This window comes from Hippocampus bargibanti, linkage group LG18 (genome assembly GCF_051943395.1).
Source record: "Hippocampus bargibanti isolate YZ-2025 linkage group LG18, ASM5194339v1, whole genome shotgun sequence".
In the NCBI taxonomy this organism is placed as follows: Eukaryota; Metazoa; Chordata; class Actinopteri; order Syngnathiformes; family Syngnathidae; genus Hippocampus; species Hippocampus bargibanti.
In genome coordinates this window covers 5,717,790-5,742,572 of record NC_142751.1, presented here as the reverse complement: position 1 = coordinate 5,742,572, position 24,783 = coordinate 5,717,790, and the positions used below count along the sequence as shown (strand labels likewise).

Below are 24,783 nucleotides of genomic sequence, written 5' to 3'. Positions count from 1 at the left end.
TTAAGGATGACATCACCCTCCTGTTGCTGCGGGAGATCAACACCCTTCTGAAGAGAGACCGTTGTAAAATCTCCTCTTATAATCAAGAACACGTCTACAAAGGCAGCATACTAACTATTCAAGGCTTCATTCATTAAATGTTGATCAAATGCATCGTGGGAATGTTTTATGCTCAGACTGTTTTGTAAATGTCACAACTCCATTATTGACATTCTTTTTTCTCTTGCAAGCTAATAAAACAGGAGAAAGCCTTTGGGGCAGTCCAAGGGTCCAAAGTCCGTTCTCAAGCGAGACCTTCTCAAGACATAATGACCATGTCTAACTTGGATGTACAACTAGGACCTCCAAAAAGTTTGAACTGTTAATGATGACATTTTTTTTTTCTTTTAAACTAAACTGTAAAGATAAGCAGTGTAATTCAAAACTGAATATCACTACCTTTATGGCGGCTTAGGATCTGTTTGTGAAAAAGTCCAAGTTGGCGCCCGAATAGGCAGCCGTCGGTAAGTGCTCTCACGAGCCTTGCTTTTTTTGGTTGTTTTGTTATTCTTTTGTCACTTTGTGCGTCGTGTGGAACGGATACGGATCGTTTCTTTATTGTCGTCAAATGAGTGGTTGCTAGCTTTTAGGCGCATATGTACTGCAGATTGAGGCCCACTAGTATCATCCCTGCGATGTTGATAAAGTCTTTTGAGAATTTGATTAGTCTCCCCAATATATTGCTCTTTACAATCTTCATTTTTACAATGTATTGAATAAACTACATTACGTTGTTCTCCATTTGGCATTTTGAGTTTGGGTTGAATAATCAAATCACACAGCTCTGGAAGATAAAAGAGCAGTGATGAACTTGACTAAAAAGCTCTTGGAACAGAGAAATGGTAATTGAGTAACATACCGAGTTGTGGCTCTTTGCGGAGATTATCTTTGTGACATCAGGGTCCCACAGTACCAGATCTGCATCAGAGCCCACAGAAATACGACCTTTGCGTGGGTACAGGTTAAAGATCTTGGCTGCATTAGTGCTGGTCACCGCCACAAACTGGTTTTCATCCATCTTGCCAGTCACCTAAAATGAATGCCAAACGGATGGTGAGCCATTTTTACAAACTCTTCTTTTTGACACATTTATAAGGACATTTACAGTACCAGTATACTTTATATCAGTTGCATGTGCATTTAATGTGAAAAGATTGGCATGCTTAACATTTAAGCTCAGCAAACGATACAATAAATTGAATTTAAATACACTGGTTCCTCTACTTATTTCCTACAAGTACCTGGGTTTTTCCTACAAGTACCTGGGTTTTCCTACAAGTACCTGGGTGCTCCTACAAGTACCTGGGTGTTACTCTCAACAATAAACTGGACTGGACAACAAACACGGATGCCCTAATCAAAAAGGGACAGAGTCGCCTCTTCCTCCTCAGGAAACTGAGGTCTTTTGGAGTTCAGGGGTCACTCCTAAAGACTTTCTATGACTCTGTGGTGGCATCAGCCATCCACTATGGCATTGTCTGCTGGTCAGGCAGCATCACCACCCGGGACAGAAAAAGACTGGAGCGCTTTGTCAAGCGGGCCAGTTCTGTCGTGGGCTGCTCGCTGGACTCTCTTGAGGAGGTGGGCAACAGACGGACGCTAGCTAAACTAAAAGCTATGACGGACAGCCCTTCCCACCCCCTCCTGCCCATCCTGACAGCTCTGGGTAGCTCCTTTAGCCAGAGACTATTACACCCGCGCTGCAAGAAGGAGAGGTACCGCCGCTCGTTCCTACCGACTGCTGTCAGGCTTCACAATTCCCAATGATCACATGTGGAAAAAAAAAAAAAAAAAAAAAAAAAAAACTGGACACTTGTAAATATGGGTTGTTGCAATATATCTAAATGCATCTCTTGATTCTGCACTATGTACAGTCTTGTTTATAGAACGGTTTTTGCACATCTACATTTGCACAGTATACAGTTGACATTTTTATTTTGTTATGCTTAGAATATCTTGTTTTCTATCCTTTCACTCCCACCCCAACCCCATCCCTCTTCAATTGCTGCTGTGGACTGCAAATTTCCCCATTGCGGGACGAATAAAGGTATTCTGATTCTGATTCTGATTCTTAGGAAATTAATTGGCTCTGGAAGAAATTTGTTAACTTGAACGTTTTGTAAATTGAGATGTTCCAAGCCACCTCCACCCAGAAATGTTTTATCACACAAACTCTTGCAAGGCAGGCATTTGTATTTACTCTTTGATATTTCGGCTAACTGGGACCTAATGGGTGTAAAAAAAACAAATAATTGTCTATCATTCCAATATGTAAAAAAAAAAATGTGATGTTGACGCCACCATAAAAATGCATAAAAATAGGGAACATACGCATGTTACAATTAGATTATTCCATAAGAAATGAGAGTTGTGCATGCAATACTTTGTTTTTGTTTCGGATGGATTTGGTTGCAGAGATACTGTTAGCAATTTTCAAGACGGACTTTTAAAGAATAGGTGGACATCATTAAGAAAGGTTGGACAGCTCCGAAGCTAACAAAAATAGCAATAAATATTCCAATTTTATGAGGTTATTATGAATGAACACATTCATAGTAAATAGTTTAAGGACAGCGTTTTTTTTAAGTTTCTTCAAGTCACAAGTTATTTCCTAGCCAACGGCACCCTCTAGTGGATTGATTCAGAGCACTACTGAAGACCGAGGAGTGACGAACGGGCCCGCCACTGGTTAAATGTGATTTGATCTATTGCTCTCATCTATTTGCAGTGTGTGAATTGATGTCAAGCCAGCCCGGTAGTCGAGTGGTTAGCACGTCGGCTCACTGTGTGGTGTTTGCATGTCCTCGGGCCCGCGTGGGTTTCCTACCGTATTCCAAAAAACATACATGGCAGGTTAAGGGGATACTCAAAGTTGTCCTTTGGTCTGAGTCTCAGCGCTGTTGGTTGTGTCTTTCTGAGTGCCCTGCGATTGGCTGGAAATCAATTCAGGGTGTCCCCCGCATACTGTCCGAAGCCCCATGGGATAGGCCCCACCAACCCCCGTGACCCGAGTGAGGACAAAGTGGTTCGGAAGATGGATGAATGAAAATGAATGAAGTGACGTCACATGTGACAACACATACCACACACTTGTCCCAGATAATGGACATCCTCTCCTCAGTGCCGTTGACACCTTCCGGAATCAAGCTGAAATCATCTTTGCCCACAGCGCGTTGGGCAGTGTTGAAAGGACAATGTGCACTTCCTGTCACCTGTAGGTCACCACTGTAAGAAAAGGAAGTGGAAAATAGAAAGCATCATCCGGATATATCCCCTTGGAATGTTTTGATTATGACGTTACCAAGAGAGCAAGGAGTTGAGATAGTCCGGAGTGGTTGGGTCGGGGCTCAGTGGTGGGGAGGTGACGTAAGCTGCTGCTTTGGCCCAATTTTTGCTCCAGTAGTGTGAACCGTCTGTTCCCAGGCTCGCAGTGATCGGCTCTCCATAGACAACGGTGCCTGCCCAAGACAGTTTCATATCAATGAAAAAGTTTTTCCATGTTATAGTTTATAACGTCACGGGATGTTCATCCATAAAAATAACTGTCATCTGCTAGGTGGGTCATTTCTATTTTTTTTTCTCAAAAATAGATATCCCTTTGAAAGTTGGCTTTTTCAAAAGATATACTACTGAGAGACATTCTGCTACATTTTTTTTTAAAAAGGAGAGGTTGGGGGGTGTTTTTGCATCTCACCCTTTTTCCTGCCTTGAGCAATGACGTCAGCGGCACTCTTGCTCATTACCTTGGTGACATACAGAGGGCAGTTGGTCTGATTGGCCACTGTCACCGAGCGATTTACAGCCTCTGCCTCTACCTGAAAAATAAGCAAATAATAATAATAATGCTTGCGATTGAACAAGAATGAATGATGAATGTCAGGTCAAAAAATGCCTCTGAGTGGCAAATATCCTCATACCAGGCTTTGCTCGCTGTGACATTTAATACAAATATACCAGGAACAGTGGAGTAAATGGCTTCCCAGCCAAACTTTTATGTTAATTCTAACCGTATGAAATTGAAGGTAATATTTGGACAAACAGTGTTCGGAATACAGAAGTGTTGCGCAACACAAGGTGGATGCCGAAAACTAAACAAATGAGGGCAAACACAGTACATCCTATTCATGATGGTATCAGTTGTATCATTTTAAATATCCTGCACTACGCATCTCAGTTGTGTGTGTTCCTTTAAATGCATAACAGATATCATCTTTATTCGTGGCAATTGAGAGCCCTGCTTTTCTTTTGCAGCCAGGAAATGAGAAATGATTCTGTGAGAGTGGGAAGATGGTAAGAAGTTGGATTTGGAGCCTCAAGTTTTGATGCAATGAGTGAGTGCGTTTAGGGAGTTGTGCTGAGGCCAGCTCGCTTAGACACTTCCTCTCTCATGATTCCATTGCATTCATCACAAACGATGCGCCGTAATCAGGACCAAACTGTTGAAATACATGATACTCACCATGAAAAGGATGTTGAAGGACTTTTATAACAAGTGAAACAACCAAGGGCTGCATGAACTGATCATTTGATGAACATTTACCGAATTGCATTTTTTTTCTGGGGTGTGTCTTACCTCCTCTGGACGGCTCAAGACGTGTCCCTCAGGACCATTGATGCCCTGCTCTAGGATCCGACGCTGCTCCTGACGAACACACATACAATAGCATGCTCAAGCAACTCCATTTATTTCACATGATGAGATTAAACATAAAGACTAAGCATGCATATGCCCTCTATGACTAGTCATCATTTGTTGTTGGTGATTAACGCAAATGTATTTTGAGTCGTGCCGTGATAGAGGGATGAAGAAAGAGCACAGTGCTCATGGTCACCCATGTAGGACATACCTCAGCGATAATGTCCCCGTTTTCAGCATGCACCTGAGCGATGGCTCCAAGATCACGGATCACGCTAAACACTTCATAAACCTGCGGGCACGACAAATAATTGAATTGACCGTTACTTGTCATAACATGAACCACACTTAAACAATAAGTCAAAGTCAGCTTGATTGTCAAATATGCCAATATGCATGACACACAGCACAGATGAAATTATTATCCTCTCGGACCCAGCGTTCATAAGCTGTGTTGTTTCATAAGAATCATGCTTGATTTGAATGAACATGCTTGTGAGCTATTAATTTTGCACAACTTTGGGGTGAGAAACGTCCTTTTAAATCTTTCAAAATAAAACTGATTATTATTATTATTTTTATACAAGAAAAAAGGTAAACCTCTTGTATTAGTTTAAATGAGACTGAATAAAGCCAACTCTGCTAATAAAAAATAAAAAAGGTAATACACACACACACACACACACACACAAATAATCTAATGGACCCACCTGAGTGTCAGTTAGTTGGAAAAGATCTTTATAGGCCAGATAGACAAGGAATGAGTTGATACCTGAGAAAGTAGGAAGTGACAAAACGACTTTAGTGCAAAACAAAATATGATAACACCTGAATTTGTTATTATGATTACAAAAAATGCTCATAGGATAACCTGCTGAAACAGAAAAACATATGAGCTGCGCAAACATACAGCAAACACGCATTACAAGTGTTGCCTGAATTGTGCCACTGTCGGTGACGAGTGGCCCGTACCAGCCTCAAGGGGCCACTATTGACTTTGAGAAATCATTTTTGAATCAACCACAAGGATATTTTCCAAACAAAAAGGTGTGATTTGAAATATGCCATTTTGAGAGCAGCCCATTGTTTTTTTTTTCTCGTCATACCGTGATCCTTCACAAGGGCTTCAATTTCTTCCTGCATTCCTCTGTGCCACTCAGTGATGTCCATATGCAGCGAATAGTCACAGCATGATTTGCTGTCGGCCCATTCGCGCCACTGCTCGAAGGCCGATATGAGACTGACGCCTGGCTCTGGGACCACGTGGTCGACTGGATACACACACACACACACAAAAAACCAACTCATCCACTTTCATCTGCAGTGTGTTACTATTTGGTCCCACATCAAGACTGAAATCACAACCTGGCAGCAAAAAGCTGCAGTTTGTGAATGATGCAAAGGAGACAAGATTGGACAACAAAATCTATTCACAATATTTTGCATTTGAGCTATTTTGCTGATGAAAAATCTAGGCCAGTGCATGGATGAGCATCTTATTCCCTGATGGCAGCCTTCTCAATGGCATTTAAATATAAAAATGGGAGTACGTCTGTGTAAGGTCTCAGTCGTACAACAGTGGTCCATCGATTAAAACGTTTCTTTAGCTGTCTTCTGTATTTCTTTGAAGGTGTCAGACGTTTCGCTTATCATCCAAGAGGCTTCGTCAGCAAACTAAAATATTGCTGGTATCTCCGCTATGTTAGGTCCCTGCTCTAAGGTCGGGGGGAGCAGAGGACTATTCCTTGAGGCGCCACTGATTACTTCGAATGTCCTGACTGATTATGGTCTTTGACTAGCCCGAGTGCCTCATTTGCTCTGGTATCACCTTATTAGCATAACTAAAGATGGGAGATAATTTACTGATCATCGTGGTGCCTCCGGCCAGTGCCGCTCTGGTGCCCTGGTAGAAGTCATCAGCAGATGTCATGCCTCGATCGGGCATCTGGAACCGCGTGTGGACATCAATCCCTCCTGGCATCAACATGCGGCCATGGGCGTCGATGGTTTTCACCCCGCCGGGCACGATGAGATTTTCACCAATTTGTCTGAACAAATGCCATAAAAGTTGATGATTGATTTTGATTGGAAAATTCAGAGCCTGACACTGATTGCCCTGTGTTTTCACTCTTTGTTTTGGCTCACTGGAACATTGGTGAATTCTTTTCAACAAGTATGTTGATGTTAATTTTACCAATTATATAAAAATGGATAAGTGAGATATACTTTATTAAATTGTATATTAAATTGTAACTTTGGGGGGGCGATTGGTGGGAGAGAAAAAGGAGCTCTTTAATTTTGTATTTTTCAAATGTTCATTAAGATTGAATTCTACTGAATTGTATTTGCCAAGATTCCCCAAGAAATGAAACAATAATGAAAGTCATTCTTGACATAAAAAATAAATAAACAAACAAACAAGAAAACCAACAAAGCAATATATAAACAAATAAAAAATAAACTAAGAAAGGATAAAATATGCAATACTAAAATCTAATTAAATCTGATTAAAAGTATGAGATATGAAAACTACCAATAACTTGGGGGCTGAACAGTATTAAACTTTACGGCATTTTCTGATTTATCAAACGTTTATGTATTATATTTATTTATGTATTATTTTATTATTATAAACATTTATGTATTATTCAGAAAGAATTGTCTGAGTCTACATTTTAGCAATTACATAAATGTATTGGGGCGGCTCGGTCGTTGAGTTGTTAGCACGCTTCACAGTGCAGAGGTTGTGAGTTCAAGACCCGGTTCGGCCTCTCTGTGTGTAGTTTGCATGTTTTCCCCACATGGGTTTTCTCCGTGTCCCACGGTTTCCTCCCACATTCCAAAAACATGCATGGCAGGCTGATTGAACAGTCAAAATTGTGCCAAGGTGGGAGCGTAAGAGCAAATGGTTGTCTCTTTATGCTCTACGTTTGGCTGGCTACCAATTCAGAGTGTCCCCACCCAGTGCCCGAAGATGGCTGGGAAAGGCTCCAGCACCCCTCGCGACCCTACTGAGTAATAAGCGGTACGGCTAATTGATAGACGGATGGATAAATGTATTGGATTTTGTATGTACCATATTAAACTACTTTTTTTTTAAATACATTAACACATATGTATTCGTACAGTGCGTCTATTGCCATAAGTACTTTTATTACCATTTTGACAATGACATATGTTCTACATGTATGTTGTCTAATTTGATGGTGCCGCCAAAGAGTGACTCACTTGATTAAGCCATCCTCCATGTAAATGTCGGCGCAGAAGGACTGGTCATCGTTGACGATCTTTGCTCCTTTGATCAGGAGACGGTCACTCTGAAAGATAATGCTCAGGATCACTCAGCTAAACTTAAATAAAAAATAAAATCTCATGTTTTGGGTTACATTTGATTCAATTCAATATTCTACAAGAAGCAGATGCAGATGATCTCAAAATACAGATGTCTGCCAATTGAAGGCGACCAAGGTGAAACAACTTTGTCTTGGCAAGATATTTCATGTGTCATATGGAAAATGTTACATAAAGAGGTGGATTGACACTCCCCAAAACTTTTCTTCTTTTCCTTTCGGCTTTTCCCTTCAGGGGTGTGCCACAGTGAATCAATGTCCTCCATCTTCAGAGGTTTGATTCGCATGTTTGTTCTGGCCAAGCTTTTATGTCGGATGCCGTTCCTGACACCATCATCTGTATTTAGCCGGACTTGGGACCGGCACAATAAGACACTGGTTTGTGTCCGCTTGAGGCTACAGAACAAGCAACTCAATGAACTTAAGATAAAGATGCTTGATAAAAGGCCACCTCAATCCCCAAAACGTGTTTATACTAAGATAAATTGACCCAGACATCGCCACTTGATTGTTTAAAAAAGAAAAAAAAGTCGACTTTAGCTATCTAGCGAGCTATATATCAGGTATCTATTAATCTATTTGAGTTACTTACGGGTTGAGTGAACGCTGGCGCGTGGGACTGCCGCTGCTCATCCATTGAAAAACTTATCCTATGACTGTAAAGTGACCTTGCGAGTTTTGAAAGGTTCTTATCATCATCATTATTATAATTATTATGATTCATTCCTCCAATAAAGCACTGTGAAACACATGAATGCGTTGATGGAGGGGGGTGGAATTACAAAAGCAATTACAAAACAATTACAAAAAAAATACATTAGAAAAGTGCATGTGGGGAGCTTTCTCGGGGTCCGAAGGGAAGGAGCAAGTTGAATTGTTGTGTGACAGTGCAAATGAGTACATTAAAAGTGCACCTGCTGGAGCACTAATCCTCTATGTTGGGTCTGCTGTTTGATTAAGAATGTAAAAAAACACGTTTCACCCAATTGGCAAATTAAATGCAAACAAAAATACCTTGTTCAGCATGCCAAAATGAGACAATTAAAAAAAATGGGGTAAAAATTCACTAGTGAGAGAATGAGAATAGCAGCCCAGCCCCCACAGACAGACCGCCTCAGTCCATTTTAAGGATTCAGATCTTTACAGAAACACACATGCAGGGGATCTATCAACTTGTCTAGCTGTGGGGCCAAGGGGCTGCTCTTCCCTTTGCATTGCCCACCATTATTCCCTCCCTCCTCCCTCCGTTTTGGCACAGTGGACGAAAAGGGAGTGGCAGTGCAGTCACAATGAAGCACCGTATGCGAACAAAGAAGGCTCTCTGTGAACCACTGCTGTGAGCCTCATCCAAAACAGTCCCGTTCCCAAGCAGCAAGTTGTAGCCCCGCCTTGCACTGACAGACCTGCAAAGCGCCCAATCGCAGTCTTGAGAAGCAGTCTTGCTTGCATTGATATGACTTGGAATTACACCATCTTTTTGCACAACTGTGCACCTGCAATCATCCAGCTCAAAAGCAATGCTCATTTAATCCTCTGCGTGATGTGAAATCATCAAAGAACACATAACGCATGGTTTTATTTTTGGGCAGTATGTGCAATTTTAAGCTCAACCTTTCAAGTCGAGGCATACATAATATTTCCTTCAAGCACTCCAAATTGAAGGTTGCAAAAGCCACTTTGAAATTCTGCCACTTTTATTAATCAGCCCAGCTACACTAAAATGTTGTCCCTCTGCCACGGTCACAGTGGGGTGTTATAGCCTAACCCAACTGTCTTTGGGTAGTAGGCGGGGGACACCCTGAACCAGTTGCCAGCCAATCGTAGGGACTGTCATGATGACAAAAGAAGTGTTAAATAATTTAGTGTTTTCTGGATTTTGGATGAGAGAAATGTGCGCATTTCTCCCCATCCAAAACAGTAGAGTCGGGCGACCACTAATCATCTCTTAGAACACACGTGTCAAAGTCAAGGCCCGCGGGCCAAATCCGGCCCGCCACATCATTTTTTTCGGCCCTCGAAAGGAAATCAAACTTGTTAAATTCCATGATGATTGCTAAAATCTGAGCCAAAATGTCATATTTTTGGATGTCAACCACAATAAAAGTCATTATTCTTGACTTCAGATTTGAAAACGAGTTATTCATTAATTTGCTGTGTGCTCTATATGTAATATTTGAAGGGATTTAAACATTCTAATGGGTTCCCCAAATTCATAACGGCCCTCGAGTGGAAACCATAACTACAATGTGGCCCGCGGCAAAAAATGACTTTAACACCCCTGTCTTAGAAGGTGATTGCAACCACCTGAGAATGGCCAATTGCCGCTGGGTACTGATTGGCCAGAAGCTCAGGCGAACCACCTTCAAAACCAGACTGAGGAAGTCACTTCGGGGAGGAAGAAGAGGGAGAAAGGACAGCCTGGAGAGCAGTGTTACCTGTGGTCTGCCGAAAACTGATAGCCACCACGACTTCAAATAAAGAAAACTCCCAATACCCTTCCTGCATCTGGCTGAGTAAACTTTTATCATCTTTCCACCTGCTTGCTGTCTCGCCGCACACAGAGACAAACAGCCATTCGCTCTCACATTCACATCTAGGGTAAATTTGGAGTGTTCAATCAGCCTGTCGTGCATGTTTTTGGAATGAGGGAGTACCTGAAGAAATCCCACAACGATTTTGAGGATGGCTAGAACATATACACTGACTGAATAGTGGTCAAATTTCCACATTCAGAATCAAAACAAGAAAATTTCGTGTGGAAACAAACTTGATCGAAAGCTCCGGCTAAAAGGAAAGCAGTACACACACACCTCAAGTCTGCTGACCAGACATTATTAGACGTTCCAAAAACTAAACAGAGGCTCAGAGGGGATCGGGCCTTTTCCGTTGCTGGTCCCACTCTTGATAGAACTGCCACTGAACATTCGGCAAGGCCCCACGCTACCCATCTTTAAAACCCGTCTAGAAACACACTTGTACTGTTTGGCAGTCGACTCAGCACGATTCGGACTTGATGTTGGTTTTACTCTCTGGTGCTTTCTACTATCTTTGTCACTACTTTATTTCCTGTATATGATAGCTGTCCAGGTTAGGCGCTTTGTTGCAGCTTCAGCTGTTGTTAAAGTGCGATCAATATGTATAGATTGTATTGTGGTTCGTGAGTGAAGGTTATAGAGAGTCTTCAGCTTTAAGAGTATTGTAGATTTAGTTCCAATGTACTTAAAATATTTACAGAACCTATCATCTTTTGGCATACATAATTTATCAGCCATTATGAACGTTCTTGCATGGGTATCAATTACAATTACAATTCTTCTAATCCTGCTGGAATCATGCCGGCCCATTATACTTAATAGCATCTAACAGGTACAAGGAACTATAACTCAAATATTTGTCATACAGTCAATCCACGTCTTGATTTGAGGGGGGAAAAAAAAAAAAAAAAAAAACATAGGGTAAACCATAAAACAGAATTACTATTGACTTGAGCGGCCCTTGAAGATTTTTGCCATCTGCCATATGAGATGAGTAAAATTAGATTATGTTCTACTGAACAAAGGAGGGATTTGTAGCTCACTGTTGACTTGCTTGTGTCTCCCAGAAAGAACAACATGAACAAATGATAATTTGCTTCATGAGTCAACGCTCACATTTTCTCACATTACTCAAACCAGAAGCTTGTAAATTTGGAAGTACAGCCGCTGAAAACGTGTACAGTCATCATTTGTTATTAGTTCATAAGAGCTGCAGAGTGTTTCTGTGTGATTGGAATGGATCTGTGCCGGGCGTGAGAGGATCCTCATATCATGAGAACTTTGGATAAGCTGCAGACCAAGCTCTACCGCAAAAGGCTGTTTTTCAAAATAATGGCTGGCAATCAGTTCAAAATATTGGCTGGCAAACCCGCCTACTGCCCAAAGACAGCCGGGATATGCTCCAGAACGCCCCCGCCCCTTGTGTGGACAAGAGGATTATGGTTGGTTTGTTAGTTGGAGTAATATTGAGGATAAACATAGTACCATAGTACCAGTACAAGTTGACTTGTATGACAGAATGCTCACGTTTTGTGCTGTCCTTGAATGGTAATTTTTATGCAAGAAAACAACTTTTCCAGTGTGGGTTAAAAAGGTAGCAAGTATGCCATACTGCTGCATCACACAATAAGTGAAAAGTATGATCTCCCAAAATTACGAAGAATGACTGATGGCCAAAGACGCAATACCAATAAAATGAAGTCGCTGAGCATTCACAATGCAGTCTAGAAGCTTTTTTTTTTGCCTGGAAAACGACTGTTGGCATTGGTCATGAACCAGCAACGCTTTGTTTTCGTCCAAATGGAGAATCTCCTGGTAACACAAATGAAGTCAGGTGGAGAAGGCTGCCAGACATGACAGTCAGCACTATGATTTAATATGCTGCTATTTTGATTTAGTCGACCTCATTGAAAATGTCTAGCCACACATGGGCTGTAAAAATAAATCCTGGCTATATTTCATGCTTCAAACAACAATGCGTATGCAAGAAGAGTTGTTACGATTGTCTGACTGTCCATGTTTTATGGTATGCGTGATATGTTATGTTATGTGTTATGTTATTTTGCTATGTTATCTTAACTGTCTTGTAACATTCTTTGTCACAGCTACAGCTGTTATGAAAGTGCATTATATATAAAGAAATAATAATATACGTACATATAAAGTTATAATAAAGTTAGTGCTGCTGTGATCAAAAAAATGTGTGCGATCAATTAGGTTCTGTAATAAATTGACCTACCGTATTTTCCAGTGTATAAGGTGCACCTGAATATAAGGCGCACCCCCAATGAATGGTCGATTTTCAAACTTTTTCCATATACAATATAAGGCACACCGGACTATAAGGTGCACCTTCAATGAATGAAAAACGTTTTCCAAATATAATATATAAATCTATAAAAGTTGTCCAAATATAAGGCACACCACATTATATGGTGCTACAGTAGAGGCTGGGGTTACGCAGTACTACTTCTACAGGGGAAAAATGGAGTGTCTGCTGACAGTAATGGTGTCTGCTGACAGTAGTTGCCAGACCTGTTGTGGCTCAATATTACTTCACATATAAGGCGCACCTGCGTATAAGGTGCAGGGTAATCTTTTGAAGAAAATCAAGGTTTTTGGGTGCACCTTATACACCGGAAAATATGGTCATTAATCTATTTTTAGTCTCATCCAAAAAAATATTCAGAAAAACCCAATTTTCATTTTAAATTCAATGCATTATTTAGGCAGATGATAAGATAAAAGAAAATGTGGCATTATAATGTATTTTATTCTTTTTTTTTCAATAGATCTGGACATCTGCAGCCTGAGCCATTTACTTTCTGCTGTATTTGAGACTAGGGGGAAAAGGGAAATATCACAGTTTGTTTTTGAGTGTCCTGGAATTATCTGGCAACCAGTTCAAGGTGTCCCCTGCCAACTGCGCGAAGGCAGCTGTGATAGGCTCCAGCTGCCACACTGAACCCCACACACAAGACATTCAAGTGTACTACTACATCATCAGCAACCCCAAGAAGTGTAAGTGGATAGAAAAATATCTTGCGTCGTTTTACAATAAGGATGCCTACATGTATTGGCGTTTTGCTTTGCCATAGCGAGTCCAATATGATATGTAGCAAATAAGACTTCCTGCCAAATAATGAGCCAATTTTTGCTTTTATACGTTGCTCTTTTGCAAATTATAACTAGTAGCATCTCAGCATTTAATCATGATTTGTTGAACTGCAATGAGTGATCTTCAGATACCCTCAGTGGTCATTTAACAAATGTCAGAAAGAAAGAATAGGGAATGAAACCAAAGATTCTGATGATACAAAAAGGAGAGGAGTAGCAGTACCTTACATTGCAGGAGTTTCTGAAAGACTACAAAGAGTCCTTTGGCAACACAAAATTCCTACTTATTACAAACCGATAAACACTTTAAGGCAAAAACTAATGCATCCAAAAGATAGGGTGCCAAATGAAAAGCAAAGTAATGTAGTTCATTCAATCCATTGTAAGAATGAAAATTGTAAAGAGCAGTACATTTGGGAGACTAAACAAATTCTCAAAAAAAGACTTTATCAACATCGCAGGGATAATACTAGTGGGCCTCAATCGGCAGTACATAATCAACTAAAAGCTAGCAACCACTCATTTGACGACAATGAGGTTAAAATCTTAGCGAAAGAACATAGATGGTTTGAAAGGGGAGTAAAAGAAGCGATTTTCATAAAACAACTAAATCCTTCATTAAACGGGTTTGGTGGGGTGAGGTTCAATTTGGATCGTTCATACAATAGCCTGCTTAGGCAACATAGGATTAGTAATACTGATGAGGTGATACCGGTCGAAATGGGGCAATCAGGCCAGTCGTTAGTCAGAACGACAGGAACTATCAGTGGAGCAGCTGCAGGGAGTAGTCCTCTGCTCCCCCCAACCTGAGAGCGGGGACCTATCATAGCAGAGTTCGGCACCGCCATGTCTGGACAGTAGGGATATATATATATATATATATATATATATATATATATATATATATATATATATATATATATAGGGCCTAAACTACCAGTAAGACTTTAGTTTGCTGACGAAGTTTCTTGGATAAGAAGCGAGACGTCCGACACCTTCAAAGAAGTACAGATGACGGCTGAAGAAACATTTTCATCGATGGACCACTCCTGTACGACTGAGAGCGTACACAGACGTTTCAAGCTGTTCATTTTTTCCCAATAAATAATTCATTTTCTTTGAAATCAGCGCATTCTCTTCAACTCACTTCGTACTTCACACACAAAAATATAAAGAATCCTTGTTGACCTCCTCAGCTGAGGACAAAGAGCAACCACAATCACTGTGGTCTTGTTACTGACTATGAAACACAATGGTCTGCCTTGTTCAAATGGACGTATGGAAAAAAGCTCCACATCTGTGCACCTTTGTCTAGCGGTTGACTCTAGGGAAGCCTCTGATTATGATTGAGGGATGGCGACTAAGCCAGTGGATGATGGGGGCTGTATTTGGAGGGAGAGCAGCATGCTGCGTTGTGTGTGAACAGACAGTGTCCCAGGCTGCTGTGTGCTGTTAGATAACGTGAATGGGGGAAGAGGGGAGGTGGGGGCGTGTCCGTGGAAAAGTAAGTGCCGGCTCACGATGGGACAAGTGCAGAACTGCAGGTGTACACCGCAGGTGTACACCGCCTCATATTAACTCAGTTGGTAAACATTGCAGCTCCAGATCATTAAATCCAGGTGACTCTTATGACAGTCATCCCTCGCTACTTCGCGGTTCACTTATCGTGGTTACAAGGCATCACAGATTTTTTTTTTTCAGGGGAAAAAAACCTTCAGAATAAAAAATAAATGCCGAATGACTCAAAAGTTCTGTACATGGCTGTAGCTTGATTGGTTCTCAGCGCTGACGTCACCCAATGACACCACCAATCTCATGGTTTACAGCCATGTGGATTGGCTGGGCATCTTCTCAGCCCTGCCCAGCATCCCCTTCTTTCTTATCACGTGGGATATTATTATATAATACTATTTTGTGGATTTTCGTCTCGTGTGGGTGGTCCTGGTCCCCATTTACCGCAAAAAAACCAAGGCATAACATCTTAACATGTGAAATAGACAATAATAAGCACAACATTCGTGCGTGCCTGGAAGAAAACTGAATCAATAAGGGCCCTATTTTACATGGCAGTCACAAATCGAGTGTAAAATGCAGTTTAACTGTGTGCATGGGTGTAGGTCAATTTATTTAGTCAAATACATTTTTTTACTCTAACGGAACATCTCCTCAGTCTCCAATGATTTTCCTCATTGATTCGTGGTGTCCAACTCCGATTCCAGGTGGCGATCTTGCCTATATTCATGTTTAATTGATGAGAAACGATGTCAGCATCTTAGAACTGTACCAGCTGCACAACTGAGTCTGTACAAGACACGGCAGTTATTGTTTTGTGAAAACAACAATATCATTGTAAACTGCACTTATAGAAACAACGATTTGTGAGGACATGTGTGACGGGTGTCACAACAGCGACTGTCTTCATCTCCACGATGCTGCCGTATTAATGAAGACGAGACGCGTGAATGTGTCTTTTGATTTCTTTTATTTCTGCAACACAGTATGGCAGAAGGGATGGGTGAAGTCGCATGGGTTTCGTCTTGTGATTAACCTGAATCTCCTCGAGATTGTTCTGGAAACTATGGGCGGGACATCGTGCCACACTGTGCGCCGTTGCGTCACTTCCTTCATAATTTAATAATCTAAGTGCACAACTCCGTTACACGTGGAACACAGAGAATTTGGGAATACAGCAACATTTCCCGTTTAATTTTTTTATTAATTAATTTTCTCTCTGGCTCTCTGTCTCTCTCATTGTATTATCACTTTGCTGGGAGTACAAGCAATCTGTATCTGGTGGTGGTGAGGGCGGGGGTAAATCGCATGAGACAGATGATAACCGCCTCCTCATGTCATTTGCGTATATAACCTAATATTGAGAAATTATATTGCATGTCTCATATCTCTCTCCTGTCCCTTGTGGCCCCAACAACTTTTTAAAAAAATGATCTTACTCTTCTCACCTCATTTTATAAACCACACTGACAAAATAGTAAAAAAAAATAACAAAAGACAGTGATGAGGTCATGTTTGCCCCATTGTTTAAATTTGAAAATAAATGCTTCGGGTCTCTTTTTCAGCAATGTCCAATTCAGGAATAGCCATCCTATCCATTTAGGTTTGACCCAATTACCACAAGGACTTCGACGTCAACTAATCCTCGAATCTCACTACCAACTGGCTGCTTGCAAACGCCTTAAATCAACCAATGACGACATCATCAAATCTACCCATCACTTCTATGTCTAAGACTAAGAACGATACAATCATCAGCGGATGTAATACAGTGTATTGGAAGCCTACCGTGTCTACTTTGATACATCCCGTTTTTTTATCCCATAAGTAGACAAAGTTAAACCCATTGGTCACAGCGTTGGGAAATGTAAACCAAATGTATGCCACCACTAATTTATTTTATAAATTAAATGCACAATGTTCAGCAATGTGCATGGATGCACTGAAAAAAGAACCCCACCAGTTCCATCTCTACCGCTCGTTCAGTTCCTTTATTCAATTTTACTGATTGGCTCCTCCTGTTCATCCTTCGCTCACACAGTTGGGAAGACAGCAGAAACATGGAAGGAAATAGGAGCCACTGCCTCCTCCCAAGTCACTCATTTACATCCTTGTGAGCTACAAAACGATTTTGGCAGAAAATGTAACAATCATCATCAATGAAATGATCATTTGTTTTTTAATATCCCGTCATTCTTGAAATCTTTAACAAAAAGGGGGAACCTCAAACAGCGATTCACACCAACCTTGCATGCAAGCAGGCATTACGTTTATAACAAAGAGCTGACTCTGAATCCGCATGGTGCACCTAAACCTGCATTGTAGCAACAATGAGTGCGCAATGCTCAGTCTTAAGCGTGCCAAGATGACGATTCACGCGTCTTCCTCAAAATACCGTCAAAGTAGCGACAATCCGCAGAACCACCAAGACGACGGCGAAGGGCGAGCAAGCGGCTTAGGTCACTGCTTTTATAGAGGAGGGGGAGACCAAAGCGTTCCCAATGACATCCTGTTCCCACACCCACGAGCCCACCACGCCGCCACTGGAACTCACTGTGATGCGAGGGATGTTCTTCTTGCCCTGGTATCCAGACATCTTCAGCGCCTTGCTTTCGCCGGGGGACCGCTACGTGCGTCGAACGAATGAAGGGGAGAGAAAGACTCAGAGGAAGAACGCAGAAGTACGGTCGTTTTTCAGGAAGCTCCTTCGGTGACCCCACCCCAAAAAAATGTGACAGACGGAAAGAAATATGCAAAACTGAAAGTCAGGATGGAGTCCTTGGCAGCCTCCCGGTCTCCGCCGATGCACCGAGCCTTTTTCCAAGCAGACAAGAGGGGAGGGGCCGAAGCCAGCCTGGTCCCCGTTATAAAAAAGGAACTCAGCTGCGCATGCGCAAAGCCTCGCCCTGTTCCATTGACCGAAAAATGCCATTAATCGCTCTCCAAGGATTAAACAGTGGTGAGAACTGGATAACTATATGTATATAACTACTTCTTTTCCTTTCGGCTTTCCCTTCAAGGGGTCGCCACAGCGAATCAGGATCCTCCATCTTCAGAGGTTTGATTCACATGTTTGTTTTGGCCAAGGTTTTACGTCGGATGCCCTTCCTGACACAACCCTCTGTATTTATCCGGGCTTGGGACCGGCACAAGAAGACACCGGCTTATGTCCCCTTGTGGCTGCAGAACAAGCAACTCTATGAACTTAATAAAGATGCTCGGTAAAGGGCTTTCAAACACAAAATGGTCATTGGCACAGCAACATTCAACAAGCAAAACTATACTCACCATTAAAGGACAACCGACACCTCCTGACAAGTTGTGACCATAATTTGTAAAATAACTTCAAATGACTTCTACTGAGGGCAATTTACAAATATTCCACTGCATATAGCTATATTTTACGTTTTAAGACTCGCACTGAATATTCAGGAAGTCTTGTTTTCGAGTTGACTTGACGTCATGTCAGGAACACCCCTGACCGAGAATGCATTTTGGGTACTTTGTTTGGGCTGAAAACATTGTGTTGATCCATGTTGCTGGCAAAATTAGAAGGAAAAACACAAATAATGCGATGGTGAATCGTTGTGTGCCGCAACAAAACTACCAATTGTGGTAACACCATACAAATTGACAAATTCTCAGCAGACAAATCAGCCCATTTCCAACGGAGCTTGTGCGCCATCTTGTGCATTTTCTGGGAGCTACATTGGAGTCCACACGCCTCAAAATGATACGGAAGGACTTGTTTAATCGATTGCAAACATTTATGCTTTCCTCTTCAGAACTATTTGAATCATATTCATAACTGGATGAGTAACCAGAAAGCATCTTCTCAGAATCTGAACTCTCTGAAGCCATTGTTTTGTATCTGGAGTATCTTGGCGTGACGTCACAAACAAGGGGCGGGACCTTCTGAAACTTGCCATTTCCGAGGTCATTTTGAAGCAGTCATTTTTATTGGTGTTTTGCATTCGACTAAAAATATCAGGCTGCGTGTTTTGGGTATTTTAGATGCTATAAAACCTTTTTCTATGTTAGTTAGGAAACAAAAAAAAATGGTGTCGGTTGTCCTTTAAGTGCGCCTTATAGTACGGAAAATACAGTTTGCGTCTACGATTAATCCCTTTAATATTAAAATAAGGCAAAAACATGTTTCATTGTGCCAGATGAGAAGAAAAACAATGAAATAAAAATATGTAAAATAAAAATGACAATAATAAAAAAATTAAACCAACTTCAGTAGATTGGGGTCAATAGGGTAACTTAACCATCTTTACAATCACTTAGGTTGCCGTAAATTCTTTCTAGGTATCCCATAGTCTCTCAAATTTCTCTCGCTAAGCTTTTCCATTTCATAAATTTCACCTACCACCTTAATCCAGTCTTTGACTGTTGGGGGTTCTTTTGTTAGCCATTTCCTCGTGATTGCTTTCTTGCTTGCTAATAGCACAATGATGCATATGTATTTCTGGGCAGAGTTAATGATAAAGTCAGGTTACAGTCCCAGATACAGGGCTTCAAAGGTTGGAGGAACCACTTTTCCTACAATAATACCTATTATCACTCACGTCTCTTTCCAGGATTTGGAGATGACTAGATATTCCCAAAACACATGAAAACGGGACACTTTTTTGTTTCTGCAGGATCTCCAGCAAGCTATATTCATTCCTTATGAATACCCTTGGTCCGGAACTCTAAAAAAATCTCAGTCTAAAGTTGCTTCTCAGGTATTGGAAATGTCGTATCCCTGTCACCTCAAGGATGTCTATGTCGATCGTTCGCACTTTTCCAAACCATTTTTTTAAACCTGCATGCAGGTTTGGAAAGAAATTTGAATCAAATCCGACCCCTTTTAGGAACATGTCTTGCTTGAATATTCCATGCCAGACCTTGATTGAAGTCTTTATCCAAGGATTAACACTTTTAAGATTATCGGTCAAACGAGGGTCTGCGATAAATGCTTGTAGTGGAATTTCACTAGATATTTGGCATTCAATGTCTTTCCACTTCACCCGATAAGATGGGTTACAGATATTGCCGAAAATCTTTGCTTCGCTTGCCCGGTAATAATAATAATAATAATAATAATAATAATAATAATAATAATAATACATTTTATTTTAAGTCCCTTTCAAAGCTCTCAAGGACACTTTAAAGTCACAGACAAGCATAGATACTATGGTAAATAAACTCCAATTACAAATAGAATACAATAAATAACTTTAGTTCGCTGACGAAGCCTCTTGGATAGGAGGCGAAACGTCCGAAACCTTCACTTTTGTACAGATGACGGCTGAAGAAACCTTCTCATCAATAAATAAAATACAATTATAAATAGAAACAGTGAATAGTTTATCATCTTCGGTAAGGAGAGGCATGCCTGCGATTGGCCTATATAACTACTTTGTTCCTATTCCTTTTTCAGATGTTTTGTATTGCTGAGAATTACAAACAGATATCTTTACTTTCTGCTTTTACCAAACTTGGCAAATTAACCTTCTTGTGGTCTTCGAGTCAAAATGACCCGACACAGTGTCAAAATGCCCCAAAAAACACCTGAAATGATATTTTTAACCTTTTCCTAGATTAGCCCCAACTGTAGAAAGTTGATGTTTTGCTTGCAAAATGACCCGTGCGGCAAATCGAGTTGAAATCAAGGTCATCACGTTATTTCCACACCACAGAATGTTTTAGTTGTCTCAGAAAAATTAGTTGTACACATGAACAAGACAGGAGGAGACCTAAACAAGACAACATAGGTGTCATTTTCACAGATGGCACAGCTCCTTTTTTTTGTGGATTTCAAGGGGTTATAAGGGTGCCACATATGACAGGACCCCTAATTCTCCGTGTGCCCACACCGTGGTTGTACATTATGACATTTAAGAGGCTCTTGTACTGTTTTTTTTCTGATATCAAGCAAGACAACTGATTCGGAAGAGGAAGTGGACAATGGATCAGAAGAAGATGGGGAGGAATATCACACATAATATGATCAATCATCTTCAGGACCCTCATTATACCTACATTCTACCTGTTTATCACACCAGCAATAGAAAAATAATCAAGAGATGACAAATCTGAATGGTTTTCTCAAATATGGAGACAGCTGGAAAAAGAGGAATGAGACCAACCTGCAGGCCTACTTTGGGCTATTAATTTTTGCAGGTGATCTGGAAATAGATCAATTCGACCTAATACATCATAAGAAGACCAAGAGGAGTGTTACTGGATTCATTTAAAGAAGGAAACACGTCCCCCGCAGAGAAGCCTGAGCAGGAGTGGTGAAAGCTATTCAGAGTGTAGGAGCTTCTGAGAAAACTGAAGATCCAGCTTCCACAGACAGTTTCTCAGCTTGGGCAAGTAAGAGAAGAGACGCCAGTTCTGCCCCTCAAAAGAACTGTAAAATACATACTGTCTGTGGCTGGTGTAAGAAATATATACAGGAAGGCCGTGCACTTACATACTGCGCTGCACCTGCAATTACTGTATTTGAATGAGTTCATTTTTTTTCACATTTGTGTTTTGTAATGTATTGTTCATTGTTCATTGGAGGGAAAGAAACTCATTGAAATGCAAAAAAGCATAATAAATAATTTTTTCCACTTTTTTCCCTTTTCTGAAGCTATACAAATACAGGTGAGGAGGGAAAACAACATCACACACTTAAATTATTGGGGGAGCTTGCAGTCAAAATGCTACCAAGATTTGAATGTAGTCTCAAAGACAGGGAAGGAGAGAGAGAGAGAGAGAGAGAGAGAGAGAGAGAGAGAGAGAGAGAGAGAGAGAGAGAGAGAGAGAGAGAGAGAGAGAGAGAGAGAGAGAGAGAGAGAGAGAGAGAGAGAGAGAGAGAGAACTGGATTTATACATTGTAATTAGTCCCCCCCAGCCCACCCCTTTCAATTTTGCTGCTGTAGATTGCAAATTTCCCACTGAAAGACGATTAAAGGCTTTCTGATTCTGATTCAAATGCTGCGCCTGATCATGTATTTGCAGCTGCGGTATTTAGTTAACATTAAGTTTATGGTTGCAAATCAATCTTCACTGCATCCCACTGAATGATTTTTTTAAAGATATATTTTAGCAGCTGCAACTGCATTAGAGTGAGTGTCGATAAATGAAGCAATCATCCTGTCAATGGTTGAGATCCGGTTGTGGGTACCTCACGCTTTCAATCAATATGCAACATGAAACCTACGCTCAACACCACCACTAAAAGCTTTAAACGCCATCCTGAGTGCTTAAAAACAACATAAGAGATGCATCAACATCATTGGTGCTACATAACGATTTCGCATGAGCAGCAGAAAAATATAAACAAATAAATAAATACATTTTTTCAAGTTGACAGCTTTTTCTGCTAATGTGACACATCCCCATCCATCCCAGCCCATGTACCCCTGAAATAATAAGTCTGAAATAATAAAAGTTGCAAGAATACGTGCGCTGTTGGATTAGATAAATGCACTGTAATGCTAACTCATGAAACAATGGTGTACTCGGCCACGCCCTCTCGCAGCTCTGCAAGCGGTTGCATCGCAATTTAGGGTTGCTGGGAAATTGAGTTAGTGAGTTTTCTGTTGTCCAGTTAATTTAAGAGACGTTAAATATAATCGCCATTGTGTATGGTGCATGTGTGTGTGCTTTTACAACACATTCAGTGCAGAGCAGTATTGGGTGTGTGTTTTTAGGATTCAAAATACCTTTCCATCATCCAGATTCTGCAAAGATTCCTTGCCAGTACTTTCCCTGATCTCCACCTTCTTGGGCTGGGAAATGTCGCTCTGCCGGTCAATGACTCGGCTGTCTCTCTTGCCTCTGCACGCAGACAGTGCATCAAAGTCCAAAGTCTTGCTGTCGAAGGAGCCTTCCACCGGGCAGAACATGCCACAGAATTGCTGCCTCGGTCTAGCGGGGCTGTCTGTTCCCATGTTCTTCAAAAAGCTGCTTGCTGTCACTTCCCCAGTGGTCGACATGTCTGGCAGGGGCTACAGAAAGCCAATATATGGATATTTTCAAAATCTCCTTTATGTCAGCTCTGCTCTCCTGCACGGCCACCGCCTTGATATGACTTCAATTGCAGGTGGGTGGTGGCAGCGTTACTAAAAGGGGACAAATGAGAAGGACAATACAACATGAAAGCGGTCCTACCCTGATGATAATGACTTGAAGTGATTTAAAAAACGGGAAAACATCCGTGCTGTAAGAATTTAGTAATTTAGTATATAAGCAACAAGCCTGCGACCACAAAGTGTCAAGTCCACCGATGTGAGGAACGCACCAAGAGCTAAGCTTGTCAAAATAAAAGCATAGGATAATCTGGAGCTAGTTTTGAAGATAACGAGTGTGAACAATTGTTCCCTCTTGGAAAGATCCAAACTTGACAAAGCGAAGCATATCACCACCGAATACTCGAACAAAATAAAGCATTTCATGTAAGGATGTATTTCGTCTTTAAAGGGCGTTTCTTGTCAAAGTTAGAGATCATATCAAACCTTCTAATCGAGTCACACTCAGTCCAACAGTGAAAAGACGCTGTCCTTTCAGCACCTTCTTTCTAGCATTCTTAGTTGCTAACTTGCTAGCTACTTCCTGTTGGTTCTTTATAATTTTGTGACCGCTTTATTTCCTGTGTATGCTACCTGTCCATGTTCAGCGCTTTGTTTGCAGCTTGTATTGTATTTGTAGCAGGTGTTTTCACTTTTTTAGACCAGGTACATAACTATCACGTGTATGTGACCACGTGTGGAAAAAATGAAATCATTTGTCGTGGTAAAAAGTGTTATTTTTTTCAGAAATAAGTTGTATTTTGCAACTTTAAAGTTGTAAAATTATGCTTTGAAGACAATGTATAACAAGGGAAGAAAGTTTGGCTGAAAACCAATTCAGGATGTCCCCCGCCTACTGCCCGAAGACGGCTGGCCCAGCCGGACCCTATCTCAGCCGGGCTGCGATAAGGTCCTGCAACCCCCGCGACCCTAATGAGGAATAAGCAATATACGGAAAATGCATGGATGGATTTCCTGGGGATGAAAGCTGTAATTTACAAATAGGACTATGTTCTCCTACTTTCATTGATCCAGATATAAATAGGATCTTTGGTACTTTTTCTGTATTCAAGCAGGGAGGGGACGGTTTATGCCATCGGTCCGTCATCATATTAGTTAGGGAGGAATATATATTTTAAAGTAGTATTTTCTTTAGGTATGCTTTTTTTGCAGTTTACTCTGAATATCTCGAGCCAGAGCTTGTGAACATCTGGGGCTGATGGAAGCCCAGTTTGAAAACCACTGCATCTGTCTTGTTTTAAATACATTTTTACTTTTTGGAGTCTATACATAAGGATGTACAAAGGTCCCACCTGCACTGTGATGTTTGCAGTTTCTGTCAGATTTCTAACACATATACAATTTGTGCAAAATTCCAACACGCACAACCCAATGACCAAACAATACAATACATGTTAGTTTATGTAGCGCCTTAACAGCAGCTGAAGCTGTAACCAAGGGCCCGATTTAAACTTTTCAGATCAAAATTCTCAATAAATCTGCTAAATTGCATTGCACCTGCGTGTGTCTGTTTAATTCATTCA

The 24,783-nt window shown here is 41.0% G+C and overlaps 1 protein-coding gene across 2 annotated transcripts in view; it reads right to left on the bottom strand.

Moving 5' to 3' along the window:
* dpysl2b (dihydropyrimidinase like 2b) overlaps positions 1-24,402 on the bottom strand; it is a 32,627-nt gene extending 8,225 nt beyond the window's left edge. The window contains exons 1-11 of one of the 2 annotated variants that reach the window (XM_089021065.1): positions 22,895-24,402; positions 7,904-7,992; positions 6,539-6,723; positions 5,782-5,946; positions 5,386-5,447; positions 4,887-4,967; positions 4,613-4,681; positions 3,734-3,854; positions 3,341-3,497; positions 3,123-3,264; positions 899-1,069 (exon numbers count right to left, since the gene is read on the bottom strand). In XM_089021065.1, the coding sequence (XP_088877191.1) occupies positions 899-1,069; positions 3,123-3,264; positions 3,341-3,497; positions 3,734-3,854; positions 4,613-4,681; positions 4,887-4,967; positions 5,386-5,447; positions 5,782-5,946; positions 6,539-6,723; positions 7,904-7,992; positions 22,895-23,167 (1,515 nt within the window). In that variant the 5' untranslated portion in view covers positions 23,168-24,402. Of the gene's footprint in view, positions 1-898; positions 1,070-3,122; positions 3,265-3,340; positions 3,498-3,733; positions 3,855-4,612; positions 4,682-4,886; positions 4,968-5,385; positions 5,448-5,781; positions 5,947-6,538; positions 6,724-7,903; positions 7,993-17,742; positions 17,789-22,894 lie in introns of those variants that run through there. The other variant, XM_089021066.1, reaches the window with a different exon arrangement.
* Positions 24,403-24,783: the final 381 nt, after the last annotated feature.